Source organism: Trachurus japonicus, chromosome 16 (genome assembly GCF_045865225.1).
Source record: "Trachurus japonicus isolate A0001 chromosome 16, Traja_1.0".
Taxonomy (NCBI): Eukaryota; Metazoa; Chordata; class Actinopteri; order Carangiformes; family Carangidae; genus Trachurus; species Trachurus japonicus.
The window spans coordinates 32,639,295-32,653,629 of record NC_140922.1 but is presented as its reverse complement, the minus strand read 5'-3'; the positions used below and the strand labels follow the sequence as shown (position 1 = coordinate 32,653,629).

The following is a 14,335-nucleotide window of genomic DNA, read 5'->3' as shown; positions in this document are numbered from 1 at the left end:
TGGTAACGTTGTGTTATTATCTCATAGCGTGGTGAATGTGCAGGTCACAACTTGTCCACCAGAGCGTTGTGGAGTTGTTGGATTGTGTATTTGATGAGTTTGATGAGGGAAACCAAGAAATCCCATAATGAGCCTCCGTAGCGTAGTTCTGAGCAGCTCACGGCTCTGCTCCGCCGTTCTAAAAATAGCTTGCACCGACAATTAAAGGTAACGAACCTACTGCTATGACTATAGGGATTATGGAAATGGGCCAGTTTGCCAAAATGTTGAACTATCCCGTTAAGTACATTTTTCATTTCCTCTGTTTTCCTGAGATAACGAGGGAACTTTCTCAAAATGAAACGGTTTTAATGACATAATTAATTGGAGATAAACAAACCAAACACCCATATATGGGCTCGTGTTCACTGAAGGAAACATATTGAGTCTAGATACTGATCAGTGCATCATCAATCAAGACCAGAAATCTATAATTAATTATGTCGTTATCTCAGGGGAAAAAAAGATTAACTTTCAAGATCTAAAGAGATGTATTCCCCTCTCTCAGGAAAATGGTGGGGAAAAAAACCCAAAACCATATGAATGTTTGGCCGCTCAGGGCTTCCATACTTGTGTCATGCACATATTAAAGGGATAGTTCACCCAAAATTGAAATTTCACTCATCATCTCCTCCCCCTCATGTGGACTAAGGGCTGGGAGAAGTTTCAGAGTCCTCCGTGGCTTCTCTGAGTTACAGGGGGTATCGGCGTAGCAGTGCATGTCCATATGACGGTTGCAAATGGATACCAACTGTCTTCGTAACAAAAAGACACACCAAAAAACATCCAAATACCTCCATGCTGCTCGTATGTAATGTCCGTCTTGTATTGAAGCCCCGAAATGCGAAATTGTCCCGAAAAAAATGAAGTACGTCTATATTTCAAGCTTGTTTTGTAGCAGAAGCTTCGAGAAACAAGCTTGAAATATAGACTTATTTAATTTTTTCTGTGTAACTCAGAGAAGCCACGGAGGACTCTGAAACTTCTCCCAGCCCTTAGTCCACATGAGGGTGAGTAGATAATGAGTGAAATTTCAATTTTGGGTGAACTATCCCTTTAATATCTCAACAATGAGTCAACGACAGGTTTTTAATTAAAAAATTGTTTAATGAAGATTTTTAAAAAAGCAGATTTTCCTCATAATGTTTCAACGACACTGAATCAGTTCCAACGTTTTCTCTTGATGTGAGTGAGTCTTTTGTCCCGATGACCCTGAACGTCACTTCCTCTCCGTTCCTGCAGCTGATTGGTCGACCCAGTCCCACAGGTGAACCGAGCCGTCCGTCGCCGCCGACAGCAGCGTCCTCGGTCGCTCCGGGTGCCACAGGTGAGAGGTGACGAGGAGAGGGAGGCGGTCGTCATCGTGGTCTCCGGCCGGTCGGGATGAGACGGCGTGACCTCGGTGCTCGAACAGCGGCCGAGCCTCCTGAAGCTCCGCCCCCCAGGACGAGACGCCGTAGATCTGGACCGCTGCACCGAAACCTGTCAGAGGTCAGAGGTCATATCAGTGAAGGTTTTTATTCTTTTATCAGATGTCAGATGTAGAACCACCTGTAGACCACTTGAAAACTACCTGTAGACCACATGTAGATCACTTTAAACTACCTATAGACCTGTAAACGACCTATAGACCACTTGTAAACTACCTGTAGACCACTTGTAAACTACCTGTAGACCTGTAAACCACCTGTAGACCACTTGTAAACCACCTGTAGACCACTTGTAAACTACCTGTAGACCACTTGTAAACTACCTGTAGACTTGTAAACTACCTGTAGACTTGTAGACCACTTGTAAACTACATGTAGACCACTTGTAGACTACCTGTAGACCACTTGTAAACTACCTGTAGACTTGTAGACCACCTGTAAACTACCTGTAGACCAGTTGTAAACTACCTGTAGACTTGTAGACCACTTGTAAACCACCTGTAGACTTGTAGACCACTTGTAAACTACCTTGTAGACCACCTGTAAACTACCTGTAGACTTGTAGACCACCTGTAAACCACTTGTAAACTACCTGTAGACTTGTAGACCACCTTTAGACCACTTGTAAACTACCTGTAGACTTGTAGACCACCTTTACCACTTGTAAACTACCTGTAGACTTGTAAACCACTTGTAAACTACCTGTAGACTTGTAGACCACCTGTAAACCACTTGTAAACGACCTATAGACCACTTGTAAACTACCTGTAGACCACTTGTAAACTACCTGTAGACTTGTAAACTACCTGTAGACTTGTAGACCACTTGTAAACTACATGTAGACCACTTGTAGACTACCTGTAGACCACTTGTAAACTATCTGTAGACCACCTGTAGACTACCTGTAGACCACTTGTTAACTACCTGTAGACTTGTAGACCACCTGTAAACTACCTGTAGACCAGTTGTAAACTACCTGTAGACTTGTAGACCACTTGTAAACCACCTGTAGACTTGTAGACCACTTGTAAACTACCTTGTAGACCACCTGTAAACTACCTGTAGACTTGTAGACCACCTGTAAACCACTTGTAAACTACCTGTAGACTTGTAGACCACCTTTAGACCACTTGTAAACTACCTGTAGACTTGTAGACCACCTTTACCACTTGTAAACTACCTGTAGACTTGTAAACCACTTGTAAACTACCTGTAGACTTGTAGACCACTTGTAAACTACCTGTAGACTACCTGTAAACCACTTGTAAACTACCTATAGACCTGTAGACTACCTTTAGACTTGTAAACCACCTGTTTCCTATCTGCACACCACCTGTAAACTACCTGTAGACCACTTGTAAACTACCTGTAGACTTGTAGACCACCTGTAGACCACTTGTAAACTACCTGTAGACCACTTGTAAACTACCTGTGGACTTGTAGACCACCTGTATCCTATCTGCACACCACCTGTAAACTACCTGTAGACTTGTAGACCACCTGTAAACCACTTGTAAACTACCTGTAGACTTGTAAACCACCTGTAGACTTGTAAACCACCTGTAGACTTGTAGACCACTTGTAAACTACCTGTAGACTTGTAGACCACCTGGAAACCACTTGTAAACTACCTGTAGACTTGTAGACCACTTGTAAACTACCTGTAGACTTGTAGACCACCTGGAAACCACTTGTAAACTACCTGTAGACTTGTAGACCACTTGTAAACTACCTGTAGACTTGTAGACCACCTGTAGACCACTTGTAAACTACCTATAGACCTGTAGACTACCTTTAGACTTGTAGACCACCTGTATCCTATCTGCACACCACCTGTAAACTACCTGTAGACCACTTGTAAACTACCTGTAGACTTGTAGACCACTTGTAGACCACCTGTAGACCACTTGTAAACCACCTGTAGACCTGTAAACTACCTGTAGACCATTTGTAAACTACCTGCAGACCACTTGTAAACCACCTGTAGACTTGTAACCCCTTGTAGACCACCTGTAAACCACTTGTAAACCACCTGTAGACCACTTGTAAACCACTTTAAACTACCTATAGACCTGAAGACTACATGTAGACCACCTCTCCAATTAAATTTTTTAGTTTTAATTGATGAAGTATTGATTGTTCTTCTCACCTGACACGGCGACACACTGGTCCAGCGCCGGAGCCCACGACACTTTGACCCGGTCCAGGTCCTGGTCCAGGTCTTGGCGGTCTTGGGTCTGCAGGTCCAGCTGAGCCCGACTCACAGCCCCTCCTCCCGGGCTCCTCAGGTCTGAGACCAGCGCCTGTCCAGAGGAGGACAGTCTGAAGACCCTGCAGCCGGACGGGTCTGGACCTGAGGAGGCGTCGGCCCACCAGAGGACGGACTCTCCTAGACCAGGACCAGGACCTGGACCAGGACCTGGAGGCGGAGCCAAGAGCTGAGGAGGAGACGACGACGGCGTCCGAGTGTCTGCGAGGAGGACGTTCCCGTTGGAGCAGCCGGCGAGGAAAACGCTGTCACTGATGAACTGTAGTGAAGTCAGAGCGTCAGAGGAGGAGGGGGCGGAGTCTGTGGAGAGAAAGGGGGCGGAGTCAGAGAGAGAAAGGGGGCGGAGTTAGAGGATGTGTCTGAAATCACTCCCTCATTCCCTCCTCCCTACTCACTATATAGTGAATTCAATATAGTGACTCACTGGTCGAATAAAAAAACCCTTTCGGACACTACTCCGCCGCACAGTTAATGACGTATTACGTCGCGTAATTAAAACGTTCCGACCGCGATCGTAACAGCCGGTGCCGGTACCATGGATACAACCATGGTAGGTACCAACATAAAAAGAGGAGTAAAGCAATATATTAAGCGGTCAAAGATGTTCAATCAAACCCACATAGTTTGAAACAACATTCAAAAAACACACAGCCAGTGTCACAACTAAGCATATAAAGTCTGCTAGCTTAATGCGAAATTAGCCTCGCTATCCAGAGTCTGTGGTCAGTTTATAACAGTTGTTAGGAAATTTGCTCCAACGTTTGTTTAGGGAGTCTGTGGAAGCTGCGACCGGACAACTCTGGCAGCCTGGACACATTTATTGAGGCTGCTGCACTAGCATTTATTTGGCAGCTACACCGGTCACTACTGCATTTATTTGGTAGCTACACCGGTCACTACTGCATTTATTTGGTAGCTACACCGGTCACTACTTCGCTACTGCATTTATTTGGTAGCTACACCGGTCACTACTGCATTTATTTGGTAGCTACACCGGTCGCTACTTGTATTTATTTGGTAGCTACACCGGTCGCTCTGGGCCGGTGTGTTAACGGCGTCGATCCGTGACCGCAATGCATGATGGGATATCTTTCTCCGGTTAGTGACCATCGGATGTTCACTACATTTCGCGGTGAATTGTGGGATAGATTCAGTCACTATATAGTGAACATTAATAATGACTAAACATTCAGACACCACTACAAAATGGCGTGGTCACTATATAGTGAGTAGGGGGGGATTTCGGACACAGCCAGAGAGAGAGAGAGAGAAAGGGGGCGGAGTCAGAGAGAGACGGGTAAAAAGGAAAGGAATGAAGCTGTGAAGTGAAGTTGTGAGTGTTGTTACCCAGGGTGAACAGCGTCTGTCCTGAGGTCAGCTCCGTCAGCTCCACGTCGTCGCTCTGAGCTCCGTGAAGAATCTGAGGCTGCGACGAGAGACGAGCGGCGAGACGACGACGACGACGAAGACTTCCTCCTCCTCCTCCTGACAAGCCCCGCCCCCTGACCGCCACACTTCCTGTTCTCTTGATCACATCTGACGGCAAAACGACACACACACACTAGAATAAAACACTCAGAGAAACTAAAAATCCTGCAAAGTTGTTGTTGGATGGTGGTGAGTCCAGGTGGTGAGGGGGCGGGGCTTAGTTGTGACATCACAAAGTGACAGGAAGTCCTGACGGCTGGTTTCAAGGCTCAGTTTCTGAATACAGGCTGTGTGCATTTCTCTGTGGACTGAGGCTTTGATACTTTCACAGTATTAATATAGAACCTAGAGCTGCTTTATAATCACACTACACATGGACATCTACCTTTATACTGTATGGAGCTTTAACACAAACATCTACCTTTATACTGTATGGAGCTTTAACACAAACATCTACCTTTATACTGTATGGAGCTTTAATACAAACATCTACCTTTATACTGTATGGAGCTTTAACACAAACATCTACCTTTATACTGTATGGAGCTTTAACACAAACATCTACCTTTATACTGTATGGAGCTTTAATACAAACATCTACCTTTATACTGTATGGAGCTTTAACACAAACATCTACCTTTATTTTGAAGGAGCTTCAACACAAACATCTACCTTTATTTTGAAGGAGCTTTAATACAAACATCTACCTTTATTTTGAAGGAGCTTTAACACAAACATCTACCTTTATTTTGAAGGAGCTTTAATATAAAACCTCCTCTATCTCTTTCTCTCTGTATAAACTCACCACTGTCGTCTCCTCCCAGGTTCCACACCTGCAGGTCAGCGCTCCGTCCTTCACTGGTCACAACAAACCTCCAGAAACAAAGATATTAAAATACGATTATTGATTGTCAACCACAAAAATATTCAGGTTTTAATGACGTAAAACTGAAAAAAAAAAAACCCCAACAACCATGAAATCAATGTTAGAACCAGAGATCAGTCGGTGTTTGAGCTTGAAAGTGAAATTGATCGTCCTTTTCATCTTTTCTTTGCACTGTCACTGTCTTTTTCAAAATAAAGAGATCGATCTAAGTATTGATCTCCTCTGGTCTCAGATGCATGAACCAGAGTCACAGCAGAAACAGCAGCAGAACAATGACAGTGAAAAAAAAGCAACAACACAAATATAATAACAACAGGAAAAAATTAATTTAATCTGATTTGTTTTGCACAAATCAAATCAACTGAAGATGAAAATAAAAGTTTATTTGAATGAAAATAATATGAAAATGTTCTGATTGAAAACTGTTTCAATGTTGCTTTGATCAGAACAAACTGAACTTTGCAAAATTATAATTTGTCACATTTTTAAAACAAAAACAAAAAAAAAGTTTAATTATCTGAGAGTTTTGTTGCAAAAATAATTAATCGCTGTGACTTTTTCATCTGTTTAAATATTCACTGAAAACTGAACCACAGTTTTTCTCCATCGTCAGCTCACCTGGTTCCCGGGACGTGTGCGAGGCTGCGGACCGGAGTGTCAGTGAACCCACCGTGGACAACTTTAAAGTCCCGCTCTGCACAGAGACCCTGAACACATCATAGTAACACACTTTTATTATTATTATAAACATAAACATAAACAACAAACTTCAGATATACTATATTTGATTTGTTTTTGTTTAATCACCTTATTTTCATCTGCGAAGAGCTTCGGAGGAAGACGAAGCTCCAGGATTTCATTTCTAGACGAAGTGTTTCCTGCAACACAGACGGCTGCAAAACACAGAGGGAAAAAAAAGATTGATTATTGACTTAAATTCAATAAAAACAGATGAAATAAAGTCAACTATCAACATTTAAAGCAAAACATACAACAGAAACTACATTTTATCTATAATAATATAATGACTCATTTATTTCTAATAAAAACATGAATGGACTCACTCTTCCCTGACGTCCACTCGATGACCTGAGTGGGATGTTCCAGCTGATACACGTGAAGATCTGTGTAGCTGAGGAACCAGACGACAGGTGTTATTACATTATCATCATCATCATCATCATCATCATCATCATTTCATTTTATAAACAGGTGAGTCTCTTTACACAAACCTTCAGACTTTCAGCCACATTAATTTATCTCCTTTGCTTTTCCACAAATAATGTAAAATCATAACATGAGGTGTTCACGTTCACATTATGTGTAGGATTTTTTAGCTTCTTTCTGTCTTTTAGACTGAAACCAGTCTCCGTAAATATAATGATGATGATGATGAGCTTTATTTCAGACACAATTAAGTCTATATAAAACAATAAAACAAATACAGACAGACTAAAAAACAAACTGGGGCTCTCACACCAAAGATTAAAAAACATATCAACTTTGGCTTATTCCCTAACCCTTTATACAGTCTATGGAAAAACCTTACATATATGTAATATAAATATGATATGATTCATTCTTTTTATTGAATATAAGTTTAATATCAGATCTTAAACTCTGTTTCATTAGGCTAATAGTTCAGTTTGTGGCGTTCAATGTTTTTCAGTGAGTTCTGTTTGATTATCGCGTCTAAAACTTATAATTTTAGTATTTTAGCGGTTGTTTGGTGTCACAAGAGAGAAGCCGAATTAAAAACAGGTTTAATCTGGTACAGAAAATTATTTACAATATTACATTTAACACATATAACCCTGTGTGTGAGTAAGAGAAGATAAAACTGCAGGTTTTTAAGCTGATTTCTCCTCACAGTGTTTAAACCGCCTCCTTCTCTGAATGAATGAATGAAACTTGTGATAAAATAAAATAAAATAAACTTTTAAACTGTTACAACAAAAAGTAGAAATAAAGTTTCCTCACGCTGTCAGAGACTCGATGAACCAGTCGTCTAAAACATCCTCCAGCTCTTCGTGCTCCATCATCTCTCCACCACCTGGCTCCGCTCTGTTGTTGATGTTTCACTTCCGCATCGTCTCACTCGCGCGCCTCTCTGTGGTTGGTTCAGAGGACGGTGACGTCACAGCGCCCCCTGCAGGACTCCACAGGAACAGGCGGTGGGAAAGTTTACTTTTTATTTATTTATTTAGCAAAAACTTTAAATTGTATTGATTTTTTTTCTTTAATATATATTTCTTTATACGTTTTTTGTTCTTTTCAAATTACAATAATTTAACTGACAGACATCTGTGTAGGAGAAAATAATAGTCTTATTTCTTGAGGTATACATAAACAGGTAGAATCTGCACTCCATTAATTATTAATTAATCATTCCTATAATTTCAATACAAAATAAATATATTCATAGAGTTAGGACATTTAGAAAACTTTGCTTCATACATTTTATTTTCTGACTATTATTTTTGAAAGTAGCCTACTCATAGCATGTGTGCATATTGATGAGACTAAGAAAGAAAGAAAGACAGACAAAAAAGGCAAATTGTGTTTTCCTCAGGTTGATTTATAGATTTATTTTTTATTTAAAATGTCTCTAAACAGTGTTCTCTGTGTGTTTCAGGCGAGAAAAGATGTGACAAAAAAAGTATTTATATTTTTATCTGCCATTATGTAAAATACAGTAACCAATCTGACTTAATTTCCATATAAATCAATCACAAAATCACTAATACTAATACTAAAACAAAAAGTTACTACTTGAGAAAAAATACAATTTATGATTTTTTTAAATTTAAATATTAATGCAGCATGAAAATGTATCAAAGAAACAAGTGAGAGGCCGTGTGTGTTGCCTTCACTGTCTAAATATTGTTGCACATACAGTTAAATTAATGAAATGAACAGATGAACGTGTTGCTTCAGTTTAACGTGTGTGTCACAGGTCAATCGTTCACAGGTGTGTTCCTGTCTCTTCCTGTGTTTTTTAAACAGCAGGTGACAACAGCCCACACACACACACACACACACTCCATCCTCTCCGTCTGTTGTTTTCTTCCTCCTCCTCCTCCTCTGTCGTTCTGCTCTGACAGCAGAGACTCTGACTCACTCGTCTGTCGTCTTCCCTCCGTCCGTCACTCCTCTCTTCTCCTCAGAGTCCCAGCTGAGTCAGTTCAGAGTCGCACAACAAAACACACACAAGTGCTGACTACTGTCCATTAAACCAACACACAACACACAGCTACAGGACACACATACTCAGTGGCGTGCACAGACTTTTTGAAGGGCAGGGGCGATTGGGAAAAAAAGGGCACATAGCGCTTTCTCGCCACTGAAGAGGACACTTTAGCACACGTTTTGGCTCCAAGAGGACACTTTAGCACACGTTTTGACTCCTAGAGGACACTTTAGCACACGTTTTGGCTTCCAAGAGGGCACTTTAGCACACGTTTTGGCTCCTAGAGGGCACTTTAGCACACGTTTTGGCTCCTAGAGGGCACTTTAGCACACGTTTTGGCTCCAAGAGGGCACTTTAGCACACGTTTTGGCTCCTAGAGGACACTTTAGCACACGTTTTGGCTCCTAGAGGGCACTTTAGCACACGTTTTGGCTCCTAGAGGGCACTTTAGCACACGTTTTGGCTCCTAGAGGACACTTTAGCACACGTTTTGGCTCCAAGAGGGCACTTTAGCACACGTTTTGGCTCCAAGAGGACACTTTAGCACACGTTTTAGCTCCTAGAGGGCACTTTAGCACACGTTTTGGCTCCTAGAGGGCACTTTAGCACACGTTTTGGCTCCTAGAGGACACTTTAGCACACGTTTTAGCTCCTTTAGCACACGTTTTGGCTTCCAAGAGGACACTTTAGCACACGTTTTGGCTCCAAGAGGGCACTTTAGCACACGTTTTGGCTCCTAGAGGACACTTTAGCACACGTTTTGGCTCCTTTAGCACACGTTTTGGCTGCTAGAGGACACTTTAGCACACGTTTTGGCTGCTAGAGGACACTTTAGCACACATTTTGGCTCCTAGAGGGCACTTTAGCACACGTTTTGGCTTCCAAGAGGACACTTTAGCACACATTTTGGCTCCAAGAGGGCACTTTAGCACACGTTTTGGCTCCTAGAGGGCACTTTAGCACACGTTTTGGCTTCCAAGAGGGCACTTTAGCACACGTTTTGGCTCCTAGAGGGCACTTTAGCACACGTTTTGGCTCCTAGAGGGCACTTTAGCACACGTTTTGGCTTCCAAGAGGGCACTTTAGCACACGTTTTGGCTCCTAGAGGGCACTTTAGCACACGTTTTGGCTCCTAGAGGGCACTTTAGCACACGTTTTGGCTTCCAAGAGGACACTTTAGCACACGTTTTGGCTCCAAGAGGGCACTTTAGCACACGTTTTGGCTCCTAGAGGACACTTTAGCACACGTTTTGGCTCCTAGAGGGCACTTTAGCACACGTTTTGGCTCCAAGAGGGCACTTTAGCACACGTTTTGGCTCCAAGAGGCCACTTTAGCACACGTTTTGGCTCCTAGAGGACACTTTAGCACACGTTTTGGCTCCAAGAGAGCACTTTAGCACACGTTTTGGCTCCTAGAGGACACTTTAGCACACGTTTTGGCTCCAAGAGGGCACTTTAGCACACGTTTTGGCTCCTAGAGGCCACTTTAGCACACGTTTTGGCTCCAAGAGGGCACTTTAGCACATCCTAGAGGGCACTTTAGCACACGTTTTGGCTCCTAGAGGGCACTTTAGCACACGTTTTGGCTCCTAGAGGGCACTTTAGCACACGTTTTGGCTCCAAGAGGACACTTTAGCACACGTTTTGGCTCCAAGAGGGCACTTTAGCACACGTTTTGGCTCCTAGAGGGCACTTTAGCACACGTTTTGGCCCCTAGAGGACACTTTAGCACACGTTTTGGCTCCTAGAGGGCACTTTAGCACACATTTTGGCTCCAAGAGGGCACTTTAGCACACGTTTTGGCTCCAAGAGGGCACTTTAGCACACATTTTGGCCCCTAGAGGACACTTTAGCACACGTTTTGGCTCCAAGAGGGCACTTTAGCACGCGTTTCGGCTCCAAGAGGGCACTTTAGCACACGTTTTGGCCCCTAGAGGACACTTTAGCACACGTTTTGGCTCCTAGAGGACACTTTAGCACACATTTTGGCCCCTAGAGGACACTTTAGCACACGTTTTGGCTCCAAGAGGGCACTTTAGCACACGTTTTGGCTCCAAGAGGGCACTTTAGCACACGTTTTGGCTCCTAGAGGACACTTTAGCACACGTTTTGGCCCCCATGAGGTCACTTTAGCACGCATTTTGGCTTCCAAGAGGGCACTTTAAGGCGTGTTTTGGCTCCCAGGGGCACTTTAGGGGGGGCGACTGCCCCCCTTGCCCCCCCCCAGTGCACGCCACTGCACATACTGTATATATAAAAGACTTTTTGCATCTGTTGGGAGCAGATTTTAGTTTAGACAGAGACAGAATCTGCAGATAATACAAAAATAAGTTGTGTAGTTCATGGTCATAAAACTGGTAAATCAACAAAACACAAGCAGCTTCTGACCAGTTAAATCATCTCTCTTAGTTAAAAACCCTCCGATTTAGGAAAGTATGGTGGCCCTGAAGGCTCAACTCACAACATAACATAGCCTAAGTGTTTGGAGGAAACAATAAAGTGACAGACGTAGGGATGTCACGATTATAGAGTTTCTTAGTACGATTTTTGATTTATTTTTAAATTACGGTATTACAAATATATCACGATTATTATGCATTAATTTCACAACACTTTGAATGTTTAAATCCAAATATAGTCAAAATATAATTACATTACTGATCTCTAAATATAGGACCAGATATTAATCCCCCGGGGGAAGTGTTTGAAATATTTAAGTCATTAATTAATCTATACCAAATGTTTAAGTTTAATTTAATCATTTTTTAAATTACAAATGACACGCTAACATTTAAACTCCTACCAATTCAGTGTTTCGTTAGATATCTTCCTTTACTTTGGCGCCACATCTGCAGATACGGTTCTGACATAATTTCTTTTGGAAAGTGACGGTATTTAGGAATCTTTACGATTAATTAATTGTGGCGTTTAATACCGCGAGTGATTGTGAAACCAAGTAATCGTGACATCCCTAACAAACATATACTGTATATATGAGTAAAAACACACAATGAAGCTGTTAGAAACTGGAACACTTCCATGTATTGACACATAAATATGTCTCATCCATACACATATATTATCACATACGTTACATAATATACTATATATCAATAGAATTGAGTTTTTATATGTTTGCTGTTTTAAAAAACTTGAAAACATTAATTAAATATATATTCAACATATTAAAAAATCATAATATATATATTTTTTGTTCAATAAATGTACATAGACACATTCTACTTCTGTTTCTTTTGTATCTGTTATGAACTTAAATCTTCATATATGCAGAGGTTTTTATTCTATATTTTCATTTCTGCCACAAAAATAAAAATTCAGTTTGTTCTCATGTTACATTTGTGTGTGTGTGGGGGCGTAATAGTAAAACAACCGAAACAATCAGTGAGGATAAATGAATCTTGTTGCCGTGGTTTCTTGGAGTCGTCACTCGGGCTCAGTCAGAGCTTTAGAAAGGAGCAGCAGGATGAAAATGAGCAGCGATGTGTGATGATGTGTGAGGGGGTTTTTCAGTCGACTGCAGCTCGTTGACCCTCAGAGTCAGAAAGCTCGTCTCTCTCCGTCTCCCTCCTCACTTAGTGAATAATCACACAGCTGCTGCTTCTTTCTTTCTCTCTCTGTCTGTGTGTTTGTGTGTGAACAGCAGGTTTTTAATCTCACTCCACTTCTCACAGCTCAGACAGATTAACATCAACCACACAACATCACAAACAACGCAGTGACGACGAGCCTGTTCAACAGAAACTCTGTCTGCTGCACCGACGACATGAACCGCTCCTCTAGTCTGAGTTTAGACAGGACAAACCTACACGTTTATGTTCATTTAAAGGTACATTGTGTAACTTCTCCTGTTGTCTATTCACGAAAATTGATTATTTGGTTCAAAAGTCTGTTTTTCATTCATCAATAATCCCCTTCATCAACAAAGTGAAGTGTTCCTTTCAGCTCTGAATGAGCCGTTCAATATCATTCATATCTACATGGAGCGGGTAAGCTCGGTGCTGCTGCCATGTGGTGTCGCCATGTTTTTACGTTCAATGGCAGCGTGACGGTAGGAAACCACGGAAACTCAGCGGAGACACGATATATTTATCAAAAGTGGCCCCATTAACAAGTGTGTAACGTACTGTAGATTCATCCACATTAATATGAGACTCTTTTAGATCCAGAAGCAAACTCATCGGGGAATCTTTAACATAGTTCCCAGGTTCTTAAAGAAAGGTCTGTGACCTGCTTCGGTCCAAACCCCCCAAGGATCAAACATCACAGCTCTCTCTGCTCAGAACGACTGGTTTGTGTGTCTGTCCCTTTAAATGTAAATGAGCCACTGCTCTCCAGGCCCCGCCCACTTCTACAGGTACCTGTACTTAAGGGGGTGGATCGGACTACATGCAGGCGTGGCTCACAGTCGGCCATATTTGAACGGGCAAATTGCAGTGCAGTAGATAGGTGATCCAGTCATCTTCACTAAAAAAAACGATTCATAACTCTGTGAAAAATAAATCAGTATGTAGCTATTACTTTAACTATTTGCATAATGTCACTGTAATGTTACTTTAAAAAAAAAAGAAGTACATGATTAAACTGATCTGTGATTTTAAGTATGCTGCATCATAACTGTATAAACGTTCATAAAAAATCAAACCGTTTTGAAATCGGACAAAAACTGAGCAAGTTGTGGCAGAACATGCACCATAGGCTTAATGCTCTGAGGGAGAGAGTTGCCCCTCCCAAGATGGCCGCCGTACTGGCTACACCGTGTCATTGGGCAGCAGCGGTGGGTGAGTCATCTAGTCTTCTTATATATATCTATGCCTGTACTCACAGGTAGGGGTGGGATTATGCAAATTTGTAAACTAACGACATTATTGTCAGACAACTGAGGGAACAGCTGGTAAAACCACATGGATTTCAACCTCAGGAGCCTGAAAAATACTGATTTATTTTGTCAATTCTCACATTTTGGGGGCTGGAAAGCAAGAAAAAACACCTAGATAAATGTTAAAGAGCCTTCAAAAAGTGATATTTCAATAATACGTCCCCTTTAAGAGTTTGTGAGTGAGCATCGTGTGATT

The 14,335-nt window shown here is 41.9% G+C and overlaps 1 protein-coding gene across 1 annotated transcript; it reads right to left on the bottom strand.

The window, feature by feature from the left end:
• Positions 1-1,171: 1,171 nt before the first annotated feature.
• wdr73 (WD repeat domain 73) lies at positions 1,172-8,160 on the bottom strand. The gene is made up of 8 exons (XM_085803426.1): positions 8,033-8,160; positions 7,117-7,184; positions 6,860-6,945; positions 6,671-6,759; positions 5,972-6,039; positions 5,086-5,274; positions 3,619-4,038; positions 1,172-1,521 (listed from the first exon to the last, which is right to left on the bottom strand). Exons 1-8 carry the CDS (start codon positions 8,092-8,094, stop codon positions 1,259-1,261), a joined length of 1,245 nt encoding a protein of 414 aa, XP_085659552.1. The 5' UTR covers positions 8,095-8,160; the 3' UTR covers positions 1,172-1,258.
• Positions 8,161-14,335: the final 6,175 nt, after the last annotated feature.

Bases quoted from the DNA above. Each gene is read 5' to 3' on its own strand.
- wdr73 (XM_085803426.1), bottom strand. From the start codon at position 8,094: ATGATGGAGCACGAAGAGCTGGAGGATGTTTTAGACGACTGGTTCATC. The intron at 7,185-8,032 runs GTGAGGAAACTT...CTGGTTCCTCAG, and splicing joins TTCATCGAGTCTCTGACAGC to CTACACAGATCTTCACGTGT. The intron at 4,039-5,085 runs GTAACAACACTC...TTCTCTCCACAG, and splicing joins ACAGACGCTGTTCACCCTGG to ACTCCGCCCCCTCCTCCTCT.